Source organism: Vulpes vulpes, chromosome 14 (genome assembly GCF_048418805.1).
Source record: "Vulpes vulpes isolate BD-2025 chromosome 14, VulVul3, whole genome shotgun sequence".
Lineage (NCBI taxonomy): Eukaryota > Metazoa > Chordata > Mammalia > Carnivora > Canidae > Vulpes > Vulpes vulpes.
The window spans coordinates 20508868-20533687 of record NC_132793.1 but is presented as its reverse complement, the minus strand read 5'-3'; the positions used below and the strand labels follow the sequence as shown (position 1 = coordinate 20533687).

The following is a 24820-nucleotide window of genomic DNA, read 5'->3' as shown; positions in this document are numbered from 1 at the left end:
GCAGTGATTGGGCAGGTGGGGTACCTCTCAGGCCAGAGGGGGCCAGACTACATAGCTCTGGTCATCTATTTTGAGCTTCCTGCTGGTTCTTCTGCCCAGGAGCACTCCAGGTCTTAAGAACATGGCAGCTTCCTGGAGGTCTTTAATTCTCCTGTCATGTCCAAGCCAAGCTCCCAAGTGTTGGTTCAGGAAGGACTCCCCCGTAGCTCTGGCTTTGGCTGGATAAACTCATCCCTGGGCCATCCTATGGCCCATGTCTGGTTTTGAGTTTGAGGTCCTAAGTTTACATATAATACCAGAGGTGTCACTTAACCTTGAACATCCACCTCCAACCCAGGAGTGGTGAATAAAACATGACCAGGACATACACGATCCTCTCCTGTACCCTGGGCGACATCAGTAACTGACCAGATAACCCTTCCCACTGAGGATATGCTTAGCTTCAGAATCCAGGCTCCTGCAAGCTACTGCCAAATGATTGGGAAATCCATCTGCCTCTGAGCAAAGGTCTCTGTGCCTAGGCAACAGCAATGACAATGATGATGGTAATGACGGTGATGGTGATGATGATGGTGATGGTGGTGATGATGATCTTATTCACAGATGTTCCTTGTGGCTTGAGGCTTGCAAAATACTATCGGCAACCTTGCTTCCATAGGTTTCCCCTTCAACCTTCAAAGGTAGGTCATTGTTTTATTCAGGCCTTTTGTCACTAACAGAGGATTTTTTTTTCTCTAACATCCTTGAAAAAAAAAGCCCTCCAGAGAATGCTGATGTCTAGGCCTGGGTCACATCTTTGTCCCTGGGGTCCGCAGGGCTGGCTCAGGTCCTACTGTACGTACTGAGAAGGATGATTATGAAATGGAGTGGAGAGAAGGTGATTCTCCAAGAGAATGGTTCCTGGAGGTAAAAAAAGCACAGGTCCACAGGAGCATGACTGCCCACCCCTAACCGCATTTCCCAGAGGAAGAAACAGATGCTCAGAGATGGCCAATACCTTGCCCAAAGTCACACAGCCAGAAGGTGGAAGTGGCAGTATGAAAACCCAGGATCCTAAAACTCTGAGTCCTGGATGCTTTTTCCCTTCATTACAGCTGCTCCACAAACATTAAAATGAAGTGACCCTTACTGCCTTCAAGAAACTGCCCACACAGAGCACTCTTGTGGGCAGTGGGACCCACAAGGTCTTTTCATCAAAGTGGACAGAAAAGGCCTCTACTCTGTCATGATGCCTCCCCAAATGGCTGGACATGGATTCAGAGAGGATGGTGGTGGCAGGATGAGCAGGGACACTCCCAGCGTCAACCACCCTCCCACCCCCCCACCCGCCCCCTGCCCAGGTGGAGTCATCCTGCATCCCCCATCCAGGAGACAGCAGGAGGCCAAATAGGCAATTAATTACTGCCTGGCGGCTGCCAGCTCCCCTTCCCACTCTGTTCAGCCAAGTGTGTAATGGAATTGGGACTAAAACAGACTCCCCTGCCCAGAGGGACCCTGGCCTGCTTAGCAGAGGATGAGCTCCAGGGAGCCAGTGAAGGGGCTGGGACACAGAAGTGAGTTTATTAAAACAATGAGCTCCTCCTGGCTCCTTCCTCCCTGTCTCTGTCTCTTGGCTGCAGGCACAGCCTTCTCATGGCTCTGCTCAGGAGGGGTCCTCTCCTGGCAGCCAGAGTTCAGGATTGTTGTTGGTATCAGTCTTCGATAACATTACCTGCAGTGTATTGAGTGATGTCCTGCTTCCTTTACAAGCACTATCTCTTCAAATGTTCAAGAAAGTCTTTGATGGAATTATTTTATCCCTCTTTTATAGCTAAGAAAGGTGGATGCCCAGAGAAGTGAAGTGAGCTCTTGGGGGCTAGGATAATGTAGTGGTTGGAGTGCAGGGTCTGGAGTGTGGACCCATTCACAGCCCTCAGTGCTCATTGGCCCTAGGCCAATTACCCTCTCTGTGATGAAGGGGTGAAGATGGTCATCCCCACCTCATAGGGTCACTAGCACAGTGTCTAATGTGAAGCCTTCAATTAACAGGAGCTGTGTGGCTTGAGAAGGTAGACACTGACACTCCTTGTCCCACGACAACTTTAAAATAGCAAAGGTGCTAGATGCACAAAGTGGACCATAATACATGCTGTTTGTGCCCTACGTGCATGACAAACACCAGTACAGAACTTGTCATTCACAAATTTTCAAGGACGTTCTGAATCTTTTCTCTCGGGATCCCTGGGTGGCGTAGCGGTTTAGCGCCTGCCTTTGGCCCAGGGTGCAATCCTGGAGACCCAGGATCGAATCCCACGTCGGGCTCCCGGTGCATGGAGCCTGCTTCTCCCTCTGCCTGTGTCTCTGCCTCTCTCTCTCTCTCTCTCTCTCTCTCTGTGACTATCATAAATAAATGAAAATTTAAAAAAAAAATGAATCTTTTCTCTCTGTCTTGTTTATCTCTCACAAGCTGACCCCTCACTTGGCTCTCATTTCCTGTGCTTTGTATTAAGAACATAATGGGAGTTTTTGTCTGTTCCCGTGTAAATTCTGATGATGAATCTGCTTTTAGTAAACTTATACACACACTCCTGCTAGAGATTCTTAGAAATCAACCAACCTGGTTGAAAACTTATTTCCAGGGCACCTGGGTGGCTCAGTGGCTGACCATCTGCCTTTGGCTCAGGTGGTGATCCCAGGGTCCTAGGATCGAGTCCCACATTGGGCTCCCCTGCATGGAGCCAGCCTCTCCCTCTGCCTATGTCTCTGCCCATCTCTCTGTCTCTCATAAATAAATAAAATCTTAAATAAATTATTGCCCCAGAACAAGGGGAATTGGCTCCCCTAGATATTCAGGTGAGGAGACCGATGAGCACATGGCCATGGTGCATAAAGAGGAGGAGAGAGAAAACCTGAGCCCAGATCAAGGCATACAGAGAGAACTAAAGTGAGCCAGGGATTGTCCCCTCCCCAACTCACGGCTTGGTGGGGGTGTCCTTCCTCCCCCAGCCTCTAAGCCCTGGGGGAGGGGGCTGGGAGAATTTGCTCAAGCCACCCTAGCACCCGTATGAGGCCCAGCACTGAACAGGGGGTCCTTGAATGCTGAATAAAGGAACAAATGAATGGAAGAAAAAAAGGATGAATGGCATATCTATTTGGGGGAAGCTGTAAAGTATAAATAAAAGAGAGAAGGAGAAGTAATTAGATGGGGCCGTCTATTCTCGGCTCCTTTAGAATACTGAATAATCTCTATATTCTGATATGATGGATCTCCAAAGACAAATTAGTTGAAAAAACCCAATGCACACAATCAAATGTAGACTATGCTACCTTTTGTGTTTCCAAAGGGGAAGAGAACAATAAGAACACACATTTGTATTTGTTTATATATTTGTACATGTTGCGTAGGTAAATGGAAGAGTGCTTAAGAAACCAGTAACTGTGGTTTGGGAGAATTAGAAAGTGGGTAGATGGATGACAGGAGCTACAGGGACACATTTCATTAAAAAAAAATATGTATACATAATATATAATATATTTGTTTCTGAGGCATGTGGAAAAGAATCAAGAAAAGAAAAAAAAATTTTACTCCAAGAAAACACACAAGAGTCACCCTTTGCTTGATGCCAGGGGAGGCAAGAGATGCCTCATTATCTTCCCAAGGACTTAGTTTAATTAAGGGCTTTGAGATCTCCTTACCTATTGATCTTGGACCAGAAAACATTAGGTGAATTCCCAGGAGCTCTGGGCCTTCTGAAATCATTTCCCTACACTCCACATCTCTTTCAGCCTCCACCCTTCTGTGGTGACAGAGGGGTGGCGCTGGTGGCTGCCACTAGGGCAACAGACAGGCAGCAGGAAATAATTCTTGGAGGGCTGGGAGGTTGTTGGGGTGAGAGGGAAGGGGAGAAGCTCAAAGGTCTAAATACAGGAGGGGTGCAGGAACAAAAAGAAGGAAACTTTGTTTCTGCCTTCACTGCATCCCTGCCCACGCCCACCTGCTGGGAAGGTGGATCCACCAGCCATGGAATGGGGGGAGTGAGAGCAGTCCTGTGTGGACATCCACTCCCGGATCTCCAGGGGCAGGAAGCACCCCGCTGACATCAGGGCTACACTGATAATAGTCCATGGAAGGAGCACGGATGCTTTTATTCCACTGAGGGCCCCAAGGGCTGAGTCCCAGCACCAAGAGCTGGGAGAATGGGAGGGGGCAGTCCGCAGCACCCACACCTCGGGTCAGATTGATTCAGGAGCCAAAGGGAAGAGGCCGGCAGCCGGGCTGGTTCTGTGGGATCTAGACTCAGGGACCCCATGGAGAGAGCCTCCTGCGACCTTGGAATTTCTGACACCAAGAGGCACCCTCTACTAGAGGCCCTTAGGTTAAGCACATTCATTTGGTTTTTACACCTTTGCTTGAAGGAGGCCTCCTGACCCCTCCATGACCTTCATTTTGACCATAACAGAGCCCAGGCTGTGAGTCTCTAAGAGGAAAACCCCAGCCTTGGTCTGCAGCTGGAAGGATCAAGGCCTCCTATCCTTTGAAGCTGCTCTGAAGCCTGGTCAAACCCCTGGCTTCGGTGACAGGCTGGGTCTGGGGCAGGGTTTTCACAGCAGGATTTGTTCATCCTCGGAGCAGACCCACATTGCATGGCTCCAGCATCACATGCCTACCTGGGAGTGCTGCATCCTTTCCGCTGAGCAGGGTCCACTCTGGTTATACTGCTGCTACTAACAACAACAAAAGCAACGTTAACCCCAGCTGCCATTCACTGAGCCCTCCCTAAAAGGCACCGGACTTTATTTATGCACATTACCCCACTTGATCCTCACATCAACCTCACGAGGAACATGGGCACTATCTCCAGCTGCATGGGACCTTCCAAGCCAGGCTTAGAGCAGACGGCTAGTCCCACTCTGGTGTGACAGCCATAAAATGAGAGGCTTAAGAACTGTGGTTGGTCATGTTTCCCTCAACATGGAGAGTCATTCAGAACACAGAGGTGATGTGCTCTGTGATGTGCACACAGATGCAAGAATCAGAGACGGGTCCCAAGGTCCCAGCTCTCCTGAGGCCATGCTGCTTCCTGCCCTTCCTGAGTTACCTGAGATCCCAGCAGCTTCCAGTAATGCCCCTTTGGATCTAAGCTAGGGGCTGAGGTTGAGGAGAAATGAGATAACACATTTAGCCTTTTGATGGAAAAAAAAACCAAGTCTCTGCTAAGTGGTAGCTATTATCACTCTAATTAAGAGGACACAGACTCACCCTGAGATATGTGGCCTATGCCAGGGCACAGGCGCAGGTTCTATATCTCACACATTACTGCAAGCTGGCTGGTCCCGGAAAGCCCCTTAGACATCACAGACCTGTGAGCTGAGGTGGAAGGTAGAAGGTGCTCCTGCAGTGAAGGGGTCTGGGGACTGGAATGGGACATGAGTCCTGCTGAAGCATACAGCAAGAAGGCTTGAGGATTCAGTCCCACTTTCCCTGGTCCAGGCTCTCTGGGGCCAGTGATGCTTCGCCTGCCTGTCAGCACTGCGGTTTGTCCAGAGGCCTGTGAGGAGCATCCTCCATTGCAGGCTCTGTGCTGAGCACCAGGACACAAAGGTATCCTGCAAAAGGATACAAAGTAAGACACATGCCACACCTGCATGTACATGCAGCAGGCCAGGCCAGAGTACAGAAGGTGGTAGGAATACCTGAGAGGGCCATACCTAGTTGTGGGGAATCAAACAGGGCTTCCAGGAGGAGGTGACATCTAAATAGTGACCTATTAATACTAGCTATGTCCCTAAAGAATGTATTATATGTGAGATCTTTTAAATGCTTTATATCCTGTGGTGTCATCTTTTCTGCCATCCTTGGAGAGAGATCCGACTATCTTCACTGAACAGAGGAAGCTCTGTTAAGTGAAATGAGTCTCCTACTCACACAGCTACAAAGTGGTGGAGGTTGGATTTGAATTCAGCCCTGCCTGGGTATGGGTTCTGAGTCACAAAAAGGAGAGTGAATGGGAGTAGGGGTGAGAAACAGGTCCCTCTCTGTAGCAAGAGCAAAGAGATCCTGCCGCTGAACTGCTGGATAGGAGGCTGCTGAGACAGGCCTGGGGTCAGAACTCACAAGGCCTTGTAGACTGTGAGTGGTGGGGAGGGAGTTTGGACTTTGTCATGAGGGCAGCTGGACGATGCAGAAGGCCAGACTTGGTTTTAGGTTAGGGCAGCCTGGGTGGCTCAGTGGTTTAGAGCCGCCTTCAGCTCAGGGCCTGATCCTGGAGACCCGGGATCCCTGCATGGAGCCTGCTTCTCCTTCTGCCTGTGTCTCTGCCTCTCTCTGTGTGTCTCTCATGAATAAATAAAATCTTAAAAAAAAAAACCTGCCAGGTTAGCATCATGCCAGTAGACAAAGGCTTCAGTGGCTGGGGACGGTGGTGCCTAGGCCTGCGTGCTGCTGCCTCCCTGGATGGCAGGTTTCTCCTCCTGAGCTCTACCTTCAGAGCCTCTAGGAGCTTGGGTCCAGGCGTTGGAGGGAGGGAGCTGAGGGACTGGGTTTCCATCCGCCTCGCGCAGACCCTCTTCCCCTTGAGTGAGGAAATAGCTGGTGCTTCTCAGCCAACCACCAACACCCCCCACCCCCACCCCCACCCCCACCCCCGGCGCCAAATGAGCCATAATGACTCCTGATTGCTCCTTTGTCGCTGGGCTGGCTTTCAATGCCACTTCCATCTGACGCTGTGGGGAGGAGGAAATGGGGGCCATGCAGACCAATGTGTGCTGCTGGTTTTCTATTTTAGGATAAGTTCCTGTGTGGTGGGAGTTTGAGCCCCCCCAGGCTCTCAGATCCAAGTACCAGGCACAGATGAGTAGGGGTGAAGGTGGAGATGAACAGAACCAGTTCCCACAGTGCACAGGACTTCACAGTTTACAAGGCACATCTCTGGCTGTGGGGTAGGATCATATCCTTAGTGGACAAATGAGTAACTGAGGCTCAGGAAGGGGTTGAGAGGGTTGTGTATGATCAGAGATCAGAAAGCATAGAACCAAGTGAGGTTTCACTTATTATCAATCAGCTGACATTTATTGAGCACCTACTCTACGGCAGGCACTGTGCTAGGTGTTAAATATAAACCCAGAGGTTTTCCAATTGAAATAATAGGAATAGCTACCTTTTACCAAGCATTTACTATGTGCCAGCTGCTTTGCTGCCTACTTGTCATGTTACAGTTCACCAATCTTCCCACCAACACTGTTAAGGAGAGTGAAACAGGTGCTTGAATGGGGCAGGAAGTGTTTCTCTCCATCTTCATCCTGAAGGTCAGCACAGCTCAAGATGGTTCAGAAATAGGAGCATTTGGAGAAAACAGGACTGATGGCCTGTGGAGGGGTCATCTCGAGGTGGATGGCCACATGGACGGCTCCAGGAGAAATGATCAAAGAACTCCCATCCTGCAGTGCCTGGGTGAGCTGATTAGAATAGAACACACACATACACACCCACACACTCACACACACACACACATCCCAGCCACAGATTGTGTCAAATTGGAAGATCCTACTTGAAAACAAAGTGAAAGCCTCTTCCACATCTTCCTTTGGACTGTGTGTGCATTTCTGAGCATTGACCAGTTTAACAGTGAATGCACCACCCCTTCTTCCCCCTGCCAGGAAATAGTCCTAGGACAATCATTTTTATTCCTATTTAGTAGATGGGTAAACTGAGGCTGAGAGACCCTGAACTGCCTCCCCAGGGTCACTCAATCAGGAGTAGCAGAGGGGACTCCAGAGCTGAGGTCAGACGGACATCCCCCTCAAGCTGTCCCTGGACCCACTGGTCGTAAGGCCAGCCTAGGTGCCCTGGGTACATAGCACACGCAGTGGATGATCAGCCTCAGCCCGACTGTGGAACAGCAAGTCCCCTCCCCCTCTTCCTGCCCCTCCTCCCCACGGCCCAGCTCTGCTCAGAGCTATTAACCAGGTCACACTGGCTTGTCCCAGTCCAATAGTTCCCTTAATTGCCTTTTTATAGCACGTCGTACAACTGTTCATTACGCTGTCATATTTCCCCTCGAAGGCAGCAGTGGGGGAGCCAAACTGAGGATGGGGACCCATCCAGGTGGCAGGGGCTGTGTGTAGAGCACCAATGTGTGAAGCTTATTTTCTACTTGGTCAGAATGAATTAAATGCATGCTTCTCACACTTGAGTCAGACATGAGCCACTTTTAAAGGGGAAAAACAAATCACAGCCCCTTCCCAACAATTGATGAATTATCTTTATTACAATTATACTGAAATATGTATAAACATAAAGCTAGGTAGAAATCCTTATCCTTTTAGCTCTATACAATAGGAAAAGCTAAGACAATGTGCCAGTGGGATACAAAGAAAGCTAAAAAATGAAAAGATTAAAAATAACACAATTAATTTAATGTGATAGATGATGCACTGCTGAAATTAAATCGCCACTTGCACAATGTGTATGGTTCTCTATGCAGCAGCATTTAGCCCCCTGCTGATCTTTTGTCATGAGACTGTGACAATGACAGCAGCTTGGTCATCTAGAAGACCTAGAGTCGGCTGGTAGATTTTCATTTTTATTTTTATTTTTTATTTTTTAAAAGATTTCATCCATTTATTCACGAGACACACACACACACACACACACACACAGAGAGAGAGAGAGAGAGAGAGAGAGAGAGAGAGAGGCAGTGACACAGGCAGAGGGAGAAGCAGGCTCCATGCAGGGAGCCTGACACGGGACTGGATCCTGGATCTCCAGGATCAGGCCCTGGGCTGAAGGCGGAGCCAAACTGCTGAGCCACCCGGGCTGCCCTTGGCTGGTAGATTTTTTAGATATAAAATAATATAGGAGCGCCTGGCTTGCTCAGTGGCTAGAGTGTGTGACACTTGATCTCAGGGTTCTGAGTTCAAGCTCCATGTTGGGTGTAAAGATTACTTAAGAGTACAATCTTGGGACGCCTGGGTGGCTCAGTGGTTGAGGGTCTGCCTTTGGCCCAGGGCGTGATCCTGGGGGTCCGGGATTGGGTCCCTCGTTGGGCTCCTTGCGTGGATCCTGCTTCTCCCTCTGTCTGTCTCTGCCTCTCTCTCTATGTCTCTCGTGAATAAATAAATAAAATATTTTAAAAAATAAAAGTAAAATCTTAGGGCCGCCTGAGTGGCTCAGTCAGTTGAGCATCTGCCTTTTGCTCAGGTTATGATTCCAGGGTCCTGGGATCAAGCCCTGTCCTGGAATTGAGCCCCGTGTCTGTCTGGCTGTCTGCTCAGCCGAGACCCTGCTTCTCCCTCTCCCTCTGACCCTCCCCTTCTGCTCGCGTTCACTCTCTTTCTCGATAAATTAAAAAAAAAACTCTTTTTAAAAAAGAAGTAAAATCTTTAAAAAATAATAATATAACACAGAATGAACCAATTCTGAGTGAGAGCTCACACACCTCAGGTTAGGAAACAATTGATGTCCAAGGAGACTTTATCAACTGTGCAGGGCTAAGCCATCCTGTGGGGAAGAACCATGTTCTCTTGAGGCTGGAAAGCCCAGGACACAGGGTGCAGCCCTCTGAGGCCAGCCTGCATCCAGACATTAGTGACACCCACAAGCTCTTCTGAGCACCTGCTCTGTGCCTCTCCATCTCCCTGTCCCAGAGGAGTTGCATGTATAGTCAGGAGGAAGAAGAGGGTGGCCAGAGTAGACATATACACTAGCCAGTGCATGGAGAGACATCTGGCCAGTGGGAGCCAAGTCTAGACTACAGCCCCTCCCTGGAGCCCAGGGTCCAGGTCCTACTAGGAGGACTCACCTAGAGTACAAGGATAGCTCTGAGCCTGGGTCTGAATCCTGGATCCTCTACAACCTACCTGTGAGACTTTGGGCAAGTTACTTAACCTCTCTGTACTCCGGTGTCCTCATCTTGTAAATGGACACGAAACCAATCCAAGCTCACAGGGATGCTCTAAGGGAATCATGAAAGAACTTGCATAGCATAAACACTTGCTAAATAGTAACATTGACACCTCAGCTGACTCCAGCTCTCAGGGAAACTGGAAAAGAAAGAAACTTACAGATTGGCTTCTTAAGCTGGAGGCCATGAAGTCATCATGGGCAGGCTATAGAGGCTTTGGAACTCCGCGTGACATGTGTATGCGTCTAGAAAGAGGACCTTCAACCTCATCAGACGTCCAAAGGGTTTGTGACCTAGAAAAATCTTTGCCCACTAAGCTAGTGCTGGTCAGGGGCTGGCAGAGTGACTCAGTGTCTTAGCTATCTGACCAAATGCCACAAACTTGCTCGCTTACCCAACAAATGTTCACCGTCTCACAGTTCAGGAGGCTGGAAATCCCAGATCAAGTTCTGGCAGGATGGGTTTCTGGGGAGGACTCTTCCTCGACTGCAGATGGCCACCTTGTCACTGTGTCCTCACGTGGCAGAGACAGCAAGCAAGGTTTGAGGGTCCAGGAGGTCAGACACCCCCATCTCCCCAGCCCCTTTGCACTCCTGGAGCCCAGGGTCCTCAATGCAGAGCTCACCAGAGTCAGAACCTCCCCCACAGCTGTCTCTCCCAGTCGCTATAACCAGTGACCCACAGATTCCTAGGATCACTGAGTGCTCTCGAAAGGAGTCCCTGAATCTGAGTGTGCACCCCAAGCACGTTCTGAACAAAGATCACATCTTGCACGTGTCCGTATGTAGGAAAAGACGTTAGGGTTCAAGAAGGAATTCTTGAGACGTCTTTGGTACAAAAAGGTGGTGTTATTAAAGCACGGGGACAGGACCTGTGGGCAGAAAGAGCTGCACTGGGGTCATGAGGAGTGGCCCATTATATACTTTCAAGTTGGGAGGAGGTCAGGGATAGGGTAAGTCTCTAAGGAATTTTGGAAACAAGGTTACCAGGACCTTGAGGGGGCTAGCCATTGTTGGGAAAAAGTCATTTATTATCATCTAATAAAACCTGAGTCGTGAGACCCTTCAGATGTATATCGGTTCACTCTCCAAGCCGTGTGCTTGGGGGATGATTGCCAACATGTATTCGGGCAGTTTAGCGATAAAGGAAATTTCTAAAGGAATTTTTATATGTTAAAATAGACTTACAGGATCCTGGGGATCAGGCTAACATTGCCTTTTGCCCTTAGCAAAGTACTAACATCAAGACAGTTGAGTCCCTAGAGGAATGTCACTCTGTTTCAAGGACTTGTCAATAGGCTGTATAGGTAGTAAGGAAATTTAATAATTTTCCTCTGTCTTGGTTTCCCACATCACGTTTGACTAACTTTCAACCCTGCAGAAGGTGATGTGAGTGTGAAAAATGAATCTGTTTAGAGGGGCTACAGATCCTAAAATTCAGAGCTGAATTTTGGCCACTGTGTATGTGTGTTTCCTCAGCCAATTAAAAGTTCACAAGGGCAAACGGTTTTGTGACATGGATTTAATTAAACCGCACAAATGTTTATTGAGTGTCTAATGTGTGCTGGGAACCCCTCGGGGAGTCATGTCACTGTGCTCCCCACCTCCCACCATAACAGGAGTCTATGTTCTCAGAAAGGGGCAGAAACCATTGCTCTAACCCACCAAGTCTGGTCCAGGTGGTCCTCCTTTACAGGCAGCTTTTTCTGGTTTCCAAGGCTGCCGAGGGCCAGGCGTGGGTCCCCACTTCCCCGTTCCCTGGTTTTTCCCTAGAGCCATCTGCACAGAAAGCTTGAGTCTAGAAACCCAGAAGGTTTGGAAATCCAGCCTCCCTTGCTCTGAGACAGAACTCCCCTGAACATCATCCCAGCATGCCTTCAGAGATGGGATGCTAATTTAACAAGGAAAACCACTAATATTTTGTCATGAATTATTTTAATATGTTTTACCCAGAGCTATTGGAGGCAGCACTTAGACCCTCCATGGTCCCACCTGATTTGTCACACTAAAGAGGGGAAGAATCAGGTCTTTGTTTCAGGCATGGGCTGCCCGCTTGGAACCCTCAGCCCTGCTGCCCCCTGCCTCCCTTGTGCCCACAGATACAGCATCAGGAAATTGAGTTCTGGTTTTGGGCAAGGTAGGCATGGCTTTCTCCAGCTGCAGGAAAACCAATGCCCCAGCTTGAGGGAGGAAGGATGATTTATAGATCCAGCATCTGTCCCCTCAGCAGGAAAAGGCTCACGACAGAACTTGCTCTGGAAAAAGAAGGAGGGGGTGTCTGTCTGTGATCATTCAGCCCCGAAATGATGCTCATGATGTTGGCTTTCCAGGCCATTAATTCAAGGGCTCCCTGCCCCATCCCCCATGTTACTGCCTGCTCTGGGAGATAAGCCCAGTTCTATTTAACCCTATTTATTCCCCCCAAAAAAGGGGCTTCCATCTCCCTTTGCCAGGCGTTTAACCCCTTGGGTACTGAAAGCATCAAAAACAGAGATGGAAAAAAAAAAACCAGAAACGGATCTCATGTTGTGAGAGTGCTGTGCATTCTACTTGGGCCCACGTTGCAGGGTTGATCCAGAATACTGTCCTCACCTCCTGGGGCTTGGCAGGAGTCCTGGGATCCCCCATGCCCCTCAAGACTGTGGGACCTTGTATGGTCCTGAGAGGAGAGCCGCACCCCCACTCCCAGGGTGTGCTCCCTCCCCACACTCCCTCCCAGCTCCCATTTTCTTAGTCACAGGACTGGGTCCCTGGCATGGGTCAAGAGGAAGGCTGTATGTAGCATCTCTGTCTCTTTTGTGCCCTGCTAGTTGGTGCTTCTGCTGGGCATGTCCTCCTCTGTCTCTCACTTCCCTCTTCTGGCATGTTCCTTTTTATGTCTCTTCTACCCCTTTCCTCTCTTTGTTCTCCCCTCTTTTCCCCTTTAGTAATCCTATAGAGATATTCTTGCACTGGGGGTACCTGAATATGGGTCTCAGCATGAATCTGGATGTGTGATCCTATGTATATGCCTGTCCCGTGCTGCCATGTGTCCAAGGCTGTTATCTGGGTGGTGGTGCCTATGGGCATTGATCGAGGGGTATCTGTCCTGGTTTCTTTGTGTGGCAGGCAATCTTGGGTCAAATCTTCTGTGTGTCCATGTGCTGCCCTGTCCTTGACCTGTATGCGCTGCCCAGTGTAAATCTGCCAATGTGCTTGAATCCATTTCTTTGTCCATCTGTCAGTTGCCTTGTCATTCTCTGTTATGCGAGTGTATGTGTATATGTGTGCGTTGTGTTTCAAAGCAGGGGGCCTCGATGCTGCAAATTCCTCTCGAGAGGGTGCCCCTAGAGGAGCTGTCAGGAGAATCTAGAGGCTGATGGCTTCACTAGAGCACGCCTAGCTCATTACCAGCTAGGCAGGTTGTCCTGTTTGCCTCCTGGGGCTGCCTGCCAGGTTCCCTTCCCTCTGCCCAACACCTGACGTCCATTCCTTTCCCTGGAAGGGGTGAGGACAAAGAGGTGAAGCAATGACAGAAAAGTGCACATGCCAACTCACCCTGACTTTCACACCCATCACAGGATTTTTCTTGTACACTCACTTTTCCCTGAACAACCAGATATGGCCATTTGATATTACACCAAGGATAGAATAATTGCTATCATGAACTGGCCACTGAGCATTCATTGCTAGGCATTTTATATACAAGACTCACTGAATCCCTTCAAAAACCAAATGAGGTTGTTATTATTATTTTCATATTTTAGTGATGATGAAGTAGAAGCTAAGAGAAGTTAAGTAAGTAGTCCAACGTCACACAGCTAGTACACTAAGAGCAGAATTTTTAGTACAAGGGAGCAGAATTTTCCAATAAGGGAGGGGCTGCTTGGGAGCTTGCCACCCTGGCCAGAGAAAAGGCATTTATCCCAATTAGCCAGAAAAGAGGGATACAAGGCTTTCCTCCTCCAACTGCTGGCATCTAACTGCCAGAGGGATGGATGTCTGCTTCGAATTTTGAATTTCGTCTCTTGATGGTGTGGTGGACAAATACCAAACAACCAGGAAGAGGAAATGGAAGGACAGACAAGGTCATGGAAGGGAAGGTATCAGAGGAGCATCAGGATTCGTGGGGCCTAGCCTGGCTCTACTCTAGACTCTGGGTGACCTTGAGCAGGACACTTCACTGCCACACCTGGATGTGCTTATCTGTAAAAGAAGCAGTGCTTTAAGGATGTTTTAAGCATCGCGGAAAGGATGATTAGACTGAATGCTCTCTGATGTCTTCACAAACCCAAGAATTGTGGTGGGGAGCCTAGGCAGAGACTATGTTCACATGTCTTGGTGGCTTCCACAACAGTGGGAAGACAGACACATGTGCAGTAGGGCAGTGAGAAGGTTTGCTGAGTGAATAAATGAATGAATGACCCAATTTTTCACTAATGAAAGAACTGCACAGCTCCCCTTGGGTCTTATAGCAGTGGACATCGTAAGGGAAAAAGAGAGGGTAAGCATTTTGGACCCTCATAAAATCTACACATAAATCAGCAATGATCAACTGATACATATATGTCATTACTTCACTTGTCAAAGAAGGCATCAATGGCCATCTTCAGGTCTGGATGTGTATGGGGTAGAGGCAGGCACTAGGGACAACTAGTCTCTGCCCACATCACCTTGTGTGGAACTAAAGAATTTCACCTCGAACAGAAAAGGTGGCGGCTGAGGATTAGGAGGTAAAGATCTTTGTCTGTAGTAGTCTGTAGGAAAAGGATCTCTCTTCCCCAGCCTCAGGGGATGGGGGTGGAGGAGGGTCTCTGCATAGGGCAAATCTCTGCAATGGGAGATGAGTTCTATTTCAAGTCTCTTTGGAGGAGACTGACTATGTTTGAGGAGGAAGGATTTCTGTTCTGTCTTTGTTGAGTCAAAGCATGACTTGGAGGGTCTGTGTTTGGGGTCTGGCTCTATGGAAAGGTTTTCTTGTCACAGCAGCTGGTGCAGGGAGACTGATTCTTCAGGTTATGGAGGGGGTGGTCTGTCTTGGTTTCTGGAAAGCAGGCTCTTGGGGCAATTTAAGGGGGGGGTACCTGGGGTGGGATCAAGAGCACCTCTGTCCAATGTGGCGGAGGTTCCCTAACTCTAGAGGAGCTGCTTTGGAAGACTGTGAGGTGCTGACAGTGAGGGAGAGGGAGTAGGGGGGAAGCCTATCTCGTCCTGGCAGCTCCAACTCGCTGGTCAAAGCCCTCAGGCCGCCCTACTTGTGCGCTGGCGTGAGCTAATCTAGAAATACTACAGGGGAGGGGGAGACTGGGGTTCTCAGAGAGACAGAGCCTTGAGAGGGGGGAAATAGGGGATCCCTTTTTTTTTTCCTTTGCTTCAGTTTCTCCCTACCCCTACCCCCACCACAGTCACAGCCGCCAGTCCTCCACCTAGGCTGGGTTGCAAAGCTGTTTACAGCTCAGGCTCAAGAAGAATCCCTGCGGGAGCCCAGCTGGAAACACAGGCAGGGACCCAAACCGAGCGGTGGACCCTCAGGGAGACACAACCACAAAAGGGCTCACACAGGCAAAACCGCAGGCAACCCATTCGGGAACACTTAACCACACAATCCAACACACAAGCTCTGCGCACGCAGAGACTCAAATGCGCACGAAACCACACATCTACAGAATAAACACGGTTACCAGATCTCACCCTCGGAGTCCGCTCAGATTCGGCCCGTAGCTGTATCTGATGCAGTATCGGTCTTTGTCTGCGGGTCGCTCTCTTACTCGTGCGCGCACACACGCACCGCACTCAACGGAACCGGTCCAGGGTTTCAGCACCGCGGAGAGCGCCCGCGCACCTGCGCGCCCCGGGCCCGCCGCGAGCCCTGCTTTCCTCGCCCGCGACACCGGCTGCGCCCCGCCGCGGCGTGGACATTCGCAGACCCACGAGGCTGTCCAGAGAGGCCCTCAAGAAGTCCTGCCTCCTTCCACGCTCCCAAACGCAAAGAAAGTGAAAGGCCAACCTTTCGCCTCCGTTCTGCTCACATTTTGAGAGCGGTCGGTGGCGAGCGAGCCGCAGAATCGCTTCCAGCGCAGCGCCCCTGGACGGGCTGAAGCAGCCCGGGGACCGAGGCCAGGCTGAGCATTCTTGAGAGCGGCCCAGGACGGACACTTCTGCACTCGAGGGGGGCTTGCGGACAGGTCTCAGTGTGCGTAACGGGTACAGATCGACGCCCAGACGGCCCGCGCCGCCGGAGACAGGTGACTTGTCGCTGCCTTCTGGACGTCTAGACCAGTCCTTGGCCAGAGGCTCTGGGGCCGAAAGGCTCTCGCGCTCTGGAGGGGGTAGTCGCGGCCGCGGGACCGCGAGAATCAGCACGCTTCGGCCCCCTCCCTCCCTGCGCCGGCGAGGTGGGAAGGGCTAGGATCCGAGCTTAGCACCTCCCCCAGAAATGCAGCACTCCGGCCCCCACCGTGCCCTCCGAGCCCCTTCCCCGTGTGCGCTCCCACTCGGTGCACCCATCCCGCGGCCGCCCTTCCCCGGCCCCCATCTCAATTCTCAGGAGTCCCTCCGAGCCCCTTGTCTCTTCTCGTCGCCCTCCTCCCCCCCACCCCCCGCCTCCGGGTGTTCCCCCTTCCCCAAAGCCCGCCCTCCGCCTGATTCCGAGGGGCGGGAGCGCATTGGGCCGCGCGCGGGTGGGGGCGCCGCGCCAGCCTCGCGTAGCGGCTCTGACGCCGCCGCCGCCGCCGCCCTCCGCAGCCCAGCGCGCGCCCCGCGGCAGCTCCGCAGTGCACTCGCCGCCGCTCCGCCAGCCCCGCTGCCCGCCCGCAGGGTGGGCTCCGAGCGAGCCTCCAACGCCAGCCGAGAGGGTCATGAGCCAGGGCGCCTCGGGGCGCCGCGGGGAAAGCGAGCGAAGATAGCGGCCTCGCGCCCCCCTGGCCTTCGCCGCCTTGCCGCGCGTCCCCCGCGTCCCCAGCCCCTTGTGTCCTTTCCGCGGACCTCGCCGCCGCCATGGCCACCCTTCTCCGCAGCAAGCTGTCCAATGTGGCCACAACTGTGTCCAACAAGTCCCAGGCCAAGGTGAGCGGCATGTTCGCCAGGATGGGTTTCCAGGCGGCCACCGACGAGGAAGCGGTGGGTTTCGCTCACTGCGACGACCTCGACTTTGAGCACCGTCAGGGCCTGCAGATGGACATCCTAAAAACCGAGGGTGAGCCCTGCGGCGACGAGGGCGCCGAACCGCCCGTCGAGGGAGACATCCACTACCAGCGCGGCGGGGGCGCGCCCCTGCCGCCCTCGGGCTCCAAAGACCAGGCTATGGGGGCTGGTGGCGAATTTGGGGGCCACGACAAACCCAAGATCACGGCGTGGGAGGCGGGCTGGAACGTGACCAACGCTATCCAGGTGAGCGCGGGATTCCCTGCTCTGCCGGCCCCCACCCTCCACCTCCTCCCATTCTGGAGCACCAGGCTCTACCCTCAGCCGAGTCCCCCGGGCGAGCTCGATCTCCGCCGAGAGAGACCCCCTCCGCACCCAGGATCTCGCCTACCCCCCATCCCTCCCAGCCCTTGGGGTGGGGGGCGGGTATCTACAACCCTACAAATCGATGTCTCCCGCCCTGACCCGCACTCCCTCCTGCGGCTCCAGCCGCAGGACTGCTAGGCAGGGGTTTGGTTTGAGAGGCACTTGCCCTCAGACCCTGCAGACGGGAGGGAAACAGGAAGAGGGGAGCGGAGAGGGGTGAGGAAGAAAGAAAATCAGGATTGGAGGGAACCGTGTGGCGGGGGACTCCGGAATGGATTCACAGCTGCATTTTCAGACGGAAAGATGAGAGGGAAACTGCTGAGCTGGGACTCTCCTCCCACAGACTCTCTTGGTCATATATCCCCTTCCCACAAGAACAAACGCTGGGCACAGGTGCACACGACATGCAGCTATATATAGACCACAAGATTACCCTCAAACTGCACCTTCATACACCCCCACACAAGCACATACCTGTGCATACCAAACACGCGCACGAACCTGTTTGAACATACACATGCATACAAGCACAGATTCATGCAAATAGGATCCAGCCCACCTTCTCAGGTGCAGCCCTATTGGGGACATACAGGTGTACACAAAAGTAAGCACATAATTTTGTACCCGCACAAGCACAATTGGTCTGTGGTAGCTCTGCGCTTGCAGCACACAGACTCACCCCTTTCACCCGAAATCCCGGCTAAGCCGCAAAGAGGTGACCAGCTTCTCTGCGGGTCACCCTGGAGAAGTCGCCACTGGATGCTCTTAAGAACCTCTGGTCTCCAGGCCTGCCACCCCTTCACCCTACCGGCAAGGACCCACTCCCCACCAGGCGGCGCAGGACTCCGCTGGGAGCGGGTTTGGAGTCTGCCAAACGACCCCAGGAGCTGGCAAAGGGAGGCAGGCCGCAGCTGGAGGGGAGGAGGAGGCCTCAACCCAAGGATCCCCCCGGGCCCTGTGGCTTGGTCCCCTTGGCGTCCCCGGAGCTCACGGTCGTTGGGGCGCACAACGTGGATCTCTCGGGAGCAGAAGGCCGCTGCGTGGTTGCTTTGGGGACCCAGCCTGCGCAGGTCCCTGCGCACTGAGTGGTCCGACCCGAGGCGCCTCCTGCTCGCGGGCCCTGCGAGACGGCCGAGCAGAACCACGGGGCAGGGGAACGCGACCGCCTCCTGGCCCCCGCGCCTGCGCCAGGGGCATCTTTGAAGGCCCCGTTCCGGAGGCCCGGAGGGAGGCCAGGGAGCGGACCTGGAGGCTTGGAGACGGCGGGAACCCTAGATTTCGTTAGCTTCTCTTCGCTTTGTAGATTCCAAACCCTCCTTCCGTAGTCCGCCCGCCTCTGTCCACAGCTTGACGCTTGCTCGATTTAGACTCTCACAGGCTCGCGCTTCCCCCCCCCCCCCCATCCCAGGCCCCTTATCCTGCTAGCCTCTACCACTCACGGCCCCTTCCTCAGGCCTCAGCCTCTGCTACCCTACTGGGGGCTAGCCCTAGGACTCCCGGCGCCTCTGGCCTCATCCCCCACCCCCAAGCCATTTAGAGCATCCTCACATTCCTGCCTCCTTGCCTCCTTCTGCTTCGCGTTCGCGCACCCTCAGCCTCTCTTCCTCCCTACCCTAGCTCTTTTCTCTCCCGCTGCCGCTTTCGTGTTCTTCCCCAGTTGGCCATAGGCTCTTATGAGCTTCCCTGGATCCCATTCCAGCCCCACCTTAAATCCCGCGCCCTCTCTTCCCAATGACTTGGGCCCAGCTCTCTACCTTTCTCAGCGCCCTTCTCTAGCCACGACCTCTCCATCCCCTTATCTCTAACAAATTATCTTATACAGCATCCCCTCCTGGTGTGTTGACCCTCCCACACTCAGCCTCCTCCGCACCTCCCAGCCTTGAGCGCACTTTCCCCTCTCAGCATCCGGCCTTGAACACCTCGCACTCCATCTCTGACTCGACGCCCCGGCTTCCCGCATTAGGCCGCGGTGCACCCCCAATCCAGCCTACTCTAACCTCTAAACCTGCGGGTGGTTTACGCCGGGTTCTCACTCCGCTTAGCTCCCCCTTGCGGCTACTGCCTTAAGCCACGCCCCCAGGTCCCCTCGAGCGGGGCTGCGGCCGCTGAGCTCCGGGGTCTGGTTGCCTTTCCGCTCCGCAGGGCATGTTCGTGCTGGGCCTGCCCTACGCCATCCTGCACGGCGGCTACCTGGGGTTGTTCCTCATCATCTTCGCCGCCGTGGTGTGCTGCTACACCGGCAAGATCCTCATCGCATGCTTGTACGAGGAGAACGAGGACGGCGAGGTGGTGCGGGTGCGGGACTCCTACGTAGCCATAGCCAACGCGTGCTGCGCCCCGCGCTTCCCCACGCTGGGAGGCCGCGTGGTGAACGTAGCGCAGATCATCGAGCTGGTGATGACTTGCATCCTGTACGTGGTTGTCAGCGGCAACCTCATGTACAACAGCTTCCCGGGGCTGCCCGTGTCGCAGAAGTCCTGGTCCATCATCGCCACCGCCGTGCTGCTGCCCTGCGCCTTCCTTAAGAACCTCAAGGCGGTGTCCAAGTTTAGCCTGCTGTGCACTTTGGCCCACTTCGTCATCAACATCCTGGTCATCGCCTACTGCCTCTCGCGGGCACGCGACTGGGCCTGGGAGAAGGTCAAGTTCTACATCGACGTCAAGAAGTTCCCCATCTCCATAGGCATCATCGTGTTCAGCTACACGTCGCAGATCTTCCTGCCTTCGCTGGAGGGCAACATGCAGCAGCCCAGCGAGTTCCACTGCATGATGAACTGGACGCACATCGCCGCCTGCGTGCTCAAAGGCCTCTTCGCGCTGGTCGCCTACCTCACCTGGGCCGACGAGACCAAGGAGGTCATCACGGATAACCTGCCCGGTTCCATCCGTGCCGTGGTCAACATCTTCCTGGTGGCCAAAGCGCTGTTGTCCTACCCGCTGCCCTTCTTCGCCGCGGTGGAGGTGCTGGAGAAGTCGCTCTTCCAGGAAGGCAGCCGCGCCTTCTTCCCCGCTTGCTACGGCGGCGACGGGCGCCTCAAGTCGTGGGGGCTGACGCTGCGCTGCGCGCTCGTGGTCTTCACGCTGCTCATGGCCATCTACGTGCCGCACTTCGCGCTGCTCATGGGCCTCACCGGCAGTCTCACGGGCGCCGGCCTCTGCTTCCTGCTGCCCAGCCTCTTCCACCTGCGCCTGCTCTGGCGCAAGCTGCTGTGGCACCAAGTCTTCTTCGATGTCGCCATCTTCGTCATCGGTGGCATCTGCAGTGTGTCCGGCTTCGTGCACTCGCTGGAGGGCCTCATCGAGGCCTACCGAACCAACGCGGAGGACTAGGGCGCGGGGCTCCCGCTCCCCCGCGCTCTTCCCACCGCCCCCACCCACCCCACCAGCCCCGTGCGCCCTGCCGCCGCGCTTGGGAAGCCAAGCTTCAAACATCTCTGGTTCCTAGTTTCTGATTATTGGGGATGGGGGGGTGGGAGGGGATAGGAATCCACAATCCATCGCGTCTGCGTTTCTGTTGTCCTTTCTTTACCACAACACCCTAGTTTCTGGGGAGGCGGGGACGAATTTACGGGCCGGGCTTTCTGTCCTTCCCCGAGGGACCCCGACTCTTCGGTCCCTGTCGCTGAAGCGGGTGGGAAGGGAGGGAGAGGGGGCGCAGCTCGCAGGCGCAGAAACTTGACCTTGGGGGGACATTTCACAGCCATCCAGTGCTCGGAATCTGCAGCGTCCAGCCATTTCCAAGCAAGAGTGCTTCCCATTCCAGAGACATTTCAACCCCGCGGAGGGAAAGGCTGGCCGGGAAATCCGATTCGGGTGGGCGATTTCCTACGGCGAAGCGGGGAGGCGAGAAGCCCAGGCAGGGCTGACCTGCCTGCCGGTTTTCAGGAATCCAAACTCATCTTGTGCAATTTATCAGGTTGTGGAACTGTTCTACTGTGCGTGTGGTGTGCTCGTGGTGAATAAGATGAAATGTATATCAGAAAAAAAAAATCTATCTCTAATTTAGAGTGCGGTACATAATTATATCCGCAAATAAAGAAGAAACAAAGGCGACCGCCCTTCGTGTCAGTTCTGCATTTCTGTGCCCCCCCCCCCATCCTAAAGCGTTGGACCGCAGGGAAACCGGCTCTGGCCAGGTAGGGTGAAGGGGGGGTAGGTGGAGGAGCACTTGTAGGTAAAGGGGCCTGAGAGAACCCTGGGGAGTGAAGAGGTGAGGATGGTCCTCACTAAGAGGAGGAGGCTCTCCAGGCGTTTGGGGGAGGCAGGGGAAGGAGCATGCCTTGCTCCCAGCGATTCGTGTGGCTTTGGCAGCCCTATAGCCACCAGGACAAGATTTGTTCTGAATCCCTCCTAGGGGTTGGATCCATCTGAGAATTCCAGGGATTCTTTTAACTTCCAATCCTGGGCGGGGGGGGGGGGGGGGGGGGGGGGGGGGGGGGCGGGGAGCCAACAAATAAGGGCATGCAGAAATCTGAACTTGGCTTATGGACTGTGAGGAGAACTATAAAGGAAATCAGCAGGTGTCTTTCCTGAAGCTCCCAGGGCCAGGGGCCAACCTGAACTCCCAGGCATCTCTCACCCTGGAGAACCCCACTTAAGTCCAAGCTAAGTTTACACAGCCACAGAGAAGAGGTCTGGCTGTTTAGAATCAACAGCCTGAGCAATTAGAGTCCCAGTCTCCCCTCTTCTTGAACAGCCTCTTTGAGGTTTTTTGTTTTTGTTCTTTTTAATTTACCTAGAGAATCCTGTCCTTTTTTGGTACAGATCCCACTCCAAAGCGCCAGTCTTGAACCCATTGGAGAGGGTCGTAGTCAGTCTTAAGAGATGGGACCAAGGGATGCAGGAAGGCTGGGCCATTCCTGGGGTCCTTACTGCAAGAGAAGCCCTGCAGAAGGTTTTTGGTCTCTACCACCAAGGCAGAGGACTAGTTTGGAACAATTTCTCTAGATGTGATCTGTACACAAGGAAGAACTGTGAGAATGCCTAAGAACAATATCCATTCTCCCTGCCTTTTACAATGACTGTGGGGGCCTGACGTGCATGTGTAGGAGATATAAAGATGTGTGTGTGGAGTGCAGAGAAGCCTGCATCTGTGTCTCGTGAGAGTCTTGATGAATGTGTGCCTCTGTGTGTGTGTGCGTGTATGTGTGCCTGCGACAGAGGTGACTTCCGACCACCCTTGGTTCTAGAGCCATGGAGCATAAGGGACAAGATCTGGTCCCCTCTGTTGCTGAGGGTTCTGACGATTTAAACGGGTCATTTGAGTTGCCCACTGTCATCTGCCTATCACCATTTGTCACTATTCTTGTTTGTCCAGGATCCAGAGCTGGCCAGAGGAACCTCAGTTTCCAGCTTCCCTAAGCTTTCTGATGTCTCCCAGGCTTGGAAGGTGATTCCCTTCCACCCCCAGCCCTGCCTGCCCTGCCTGCCACTTCTCCTCAGTGGGTCCACTGACCCTGGGGTGCACTCTGAGTCTCAGGGCAGTCTGTAGTCTTCAGAAAAAGCCAGGACTGCTGCAGTGGGAGGGGAAGTGGGAGCATCACGTGTATCAGCTCCATCCTTCCTATCTTTAGAAGGACAAATGAGACGCATAGATAGTGCCACCTCCTCGGACTTGCCTAGATCCACTCCCCAGCATTCTGGTCCAGGCTTTGTGCTCAGCTTTCAGGAGCCTGGGTCCTGCGAGACGGGGGCAGGACAGCCAGCCTTATAGGAGCACCCCCATTGGTAGTACATCTATTTCTGACTTGCATTCAGGCTGCAGGGAGAAATAGGGAGCTGAGATCCATCCCTGCACCCCTGCCTCCAACACGCCAATGTATGTGTGTACAAGTTGAAAGGAGGCATTCCAATCTTGCTTCGGGTCTTCAGTGAGGGCACTTTCAGAGTCTGAGGGAGCAGTTAGGCCTAGCTAGATTCCTTAGGGGGTCGAATTGAGGAGGGGGTGGGGGCCCCCAGGGTGCCCATCAGTGCCCATCAGTAACTCATCAGTTCTTTGTGCAGATCCTGAAAAGTGGTCCCCTCCAGCATCCGCGTCAGTCACGCATTGGTGTACCTGGCTCAACACTTTGAGACCCTGGCCTGGAGCCAAGACCCTTGCCCCTGGGGGAATCCAAGAGTTGCCACCACCTGGTCCCCAGATGGCCCTGCCTTGTCCCCCAGTGGTGAAAGCCCAAGCTGCCTGCCCTCAAAGAAGGCTCTCCACTTTTAGAATTTGGGTAAACTCTTTCCTGCAGACACCAGATTTCTAAATGCTTCCTCCCTCCCTGCCACCCATCACCTCCCACCCTGCAGTTGATAATCACTGTTTATCTCTATGCTTTATTTGCAGGTCCTCCATATTTTAAAAGTAGGCTTTGATAGTTTTTTTTCCCCTCAAATATAGAAGGATGTTCTGTTGTGGAACATGCTTCATTAAATGACAGGTCTTACCCCAGGGACTGATCTGTTCCTGCCTTAGGGACTCGGGAGGGAGCCCACCAGGCTTATAGGGACAAGTCAGAAAGTTGAGAGGATCCTTGACTTTCTGTTGGTGGGAATGAAGGTTCTCAGGTCAAGGGACAGAGAGAGGCCTCAATCAAAGAGGGGACAGACCAGATAGATGGCTTAGTCCTCACTGCCAGTGAGGGGGTGATGGAAAACCCAGATCTGGACATCCAAGGATTCAGGAGAGAGAGCTTGTTGGACCCCAGAGAGCCAGCCTTGGGTGTTCTCACTGCTTTTAATTTTTTCCTTTTCAACATTATGAGAGGTTTCAAGCATACAGAAAAGGTGAAAGAATTCTACACTGACAGCCCACATGCCCACCACCTAGACCAAACAATTACCATTTTTACAATGCTGAAATATCTATCCCATAGCTATCTATCTGTCCATCTAGCAATCCACTAGCAATTAAATAAAATGCATTTTCCAAGTTGCAGACATTAGTGTATTTCCCTATTGTTGAAGCACTCAGGATCGGTTATGATGACATTCAGATAGCACAGGACCGATAGTAGTCTACGCTTCACCATATCGAGTCAGAAGCAAAAGAAAATATCAGCAACAGTCGGATCTCGATGTCAAATTTTATTATTTTGTTCATGTTGTTTTGAATGCTATAGCTGTTTTGAATTTTGATTTTGAAAATAGTTTATCAAATATCTTATTGAATTTTTTTGCACCTTATTAAATTTTACTCTCTGAGCAAATACTTCACTTGCCTCATGCTAATCTCAGTGAGGTAGGGCTTGGGAAATGAGCTCTACTTCCTAGAGATTTGGACAGAGTCTGTTCAAGAGCCTAGCTGTGACTGTTCCCACAGTGAGGCTGTGGGTGCCATCCTTACCAGTTGTGGGGATCAGGAGGGGCCAGAAGAGGAGAGGCCTCTAGCCAGAAACACCCAGCAGGATGATCCAGTAGTGCTGAGGGCCAAGATCGAGGGGCAGGGGGATGGTGGTGGTGGTAGGT

The 24820-nt window shown here is 52.8% G+C and overlaps 1 protein-coding gene and 1 long non-coding RNA gene across 2 annotated transcripts; one reads left to right on the top strand and one right to left on the bottom strand.

Annotated features, from left to right (window-relative positions):
• Positions 1–8222: 8222 nt before the first annotated feature.
• LOC140595355 (uncharacterized) lies at positions 8223–15662 on the bottom strand. Its single transcript, XR_011996907.1, has 2 exons — positions 15551–15662; positions 8223–12135 (listed from the first exon to the last, which is right to left on the bottom strand). It is a non-coding gene; the product is annotated as an uncharacterized lncRNA (long non-coding RNA).
• A 551-nt stretch (positions 15663–16213) lies between these two features.
• SLC32A1 (solute carrier family 32 member 1) lies at positions 16214–21426 on the top strand. Its single transcript, XM_026009670.2, has 2 exons — positions 16214–17248; positions 19511–21426. Exons 1-2 carry the CDS (start codon positions 16856–16858, stop codon positions 20696–20698), a joined length of 1581 nt encoding a protein of 526 aa, XP_025865455.1. The 5' UTR covers positions 16214–16855; the 3' UTR covers positions 20699–21426.
• Positions 21427–24820: the final 3394 nt, after the last annotated feature.

Excerpts from the sequence above, each read along its gene's own strand:
- SLC32A1 (XM_026009670.2), top strand. The coding sequence starts at position 16,856 with ATGGCCACCCTTCTCCGCAGCAAGCTGTCCAATGTGGCCACAACTGTG. Across the intron at positions 17,249-19,510 it reads ACGTGACCAACGCTATCCAG|GGCATGTTCGTGCTGGGCCT; the intron begins GTGAGCGCGGGA and ends TCCGCTCCGCAG.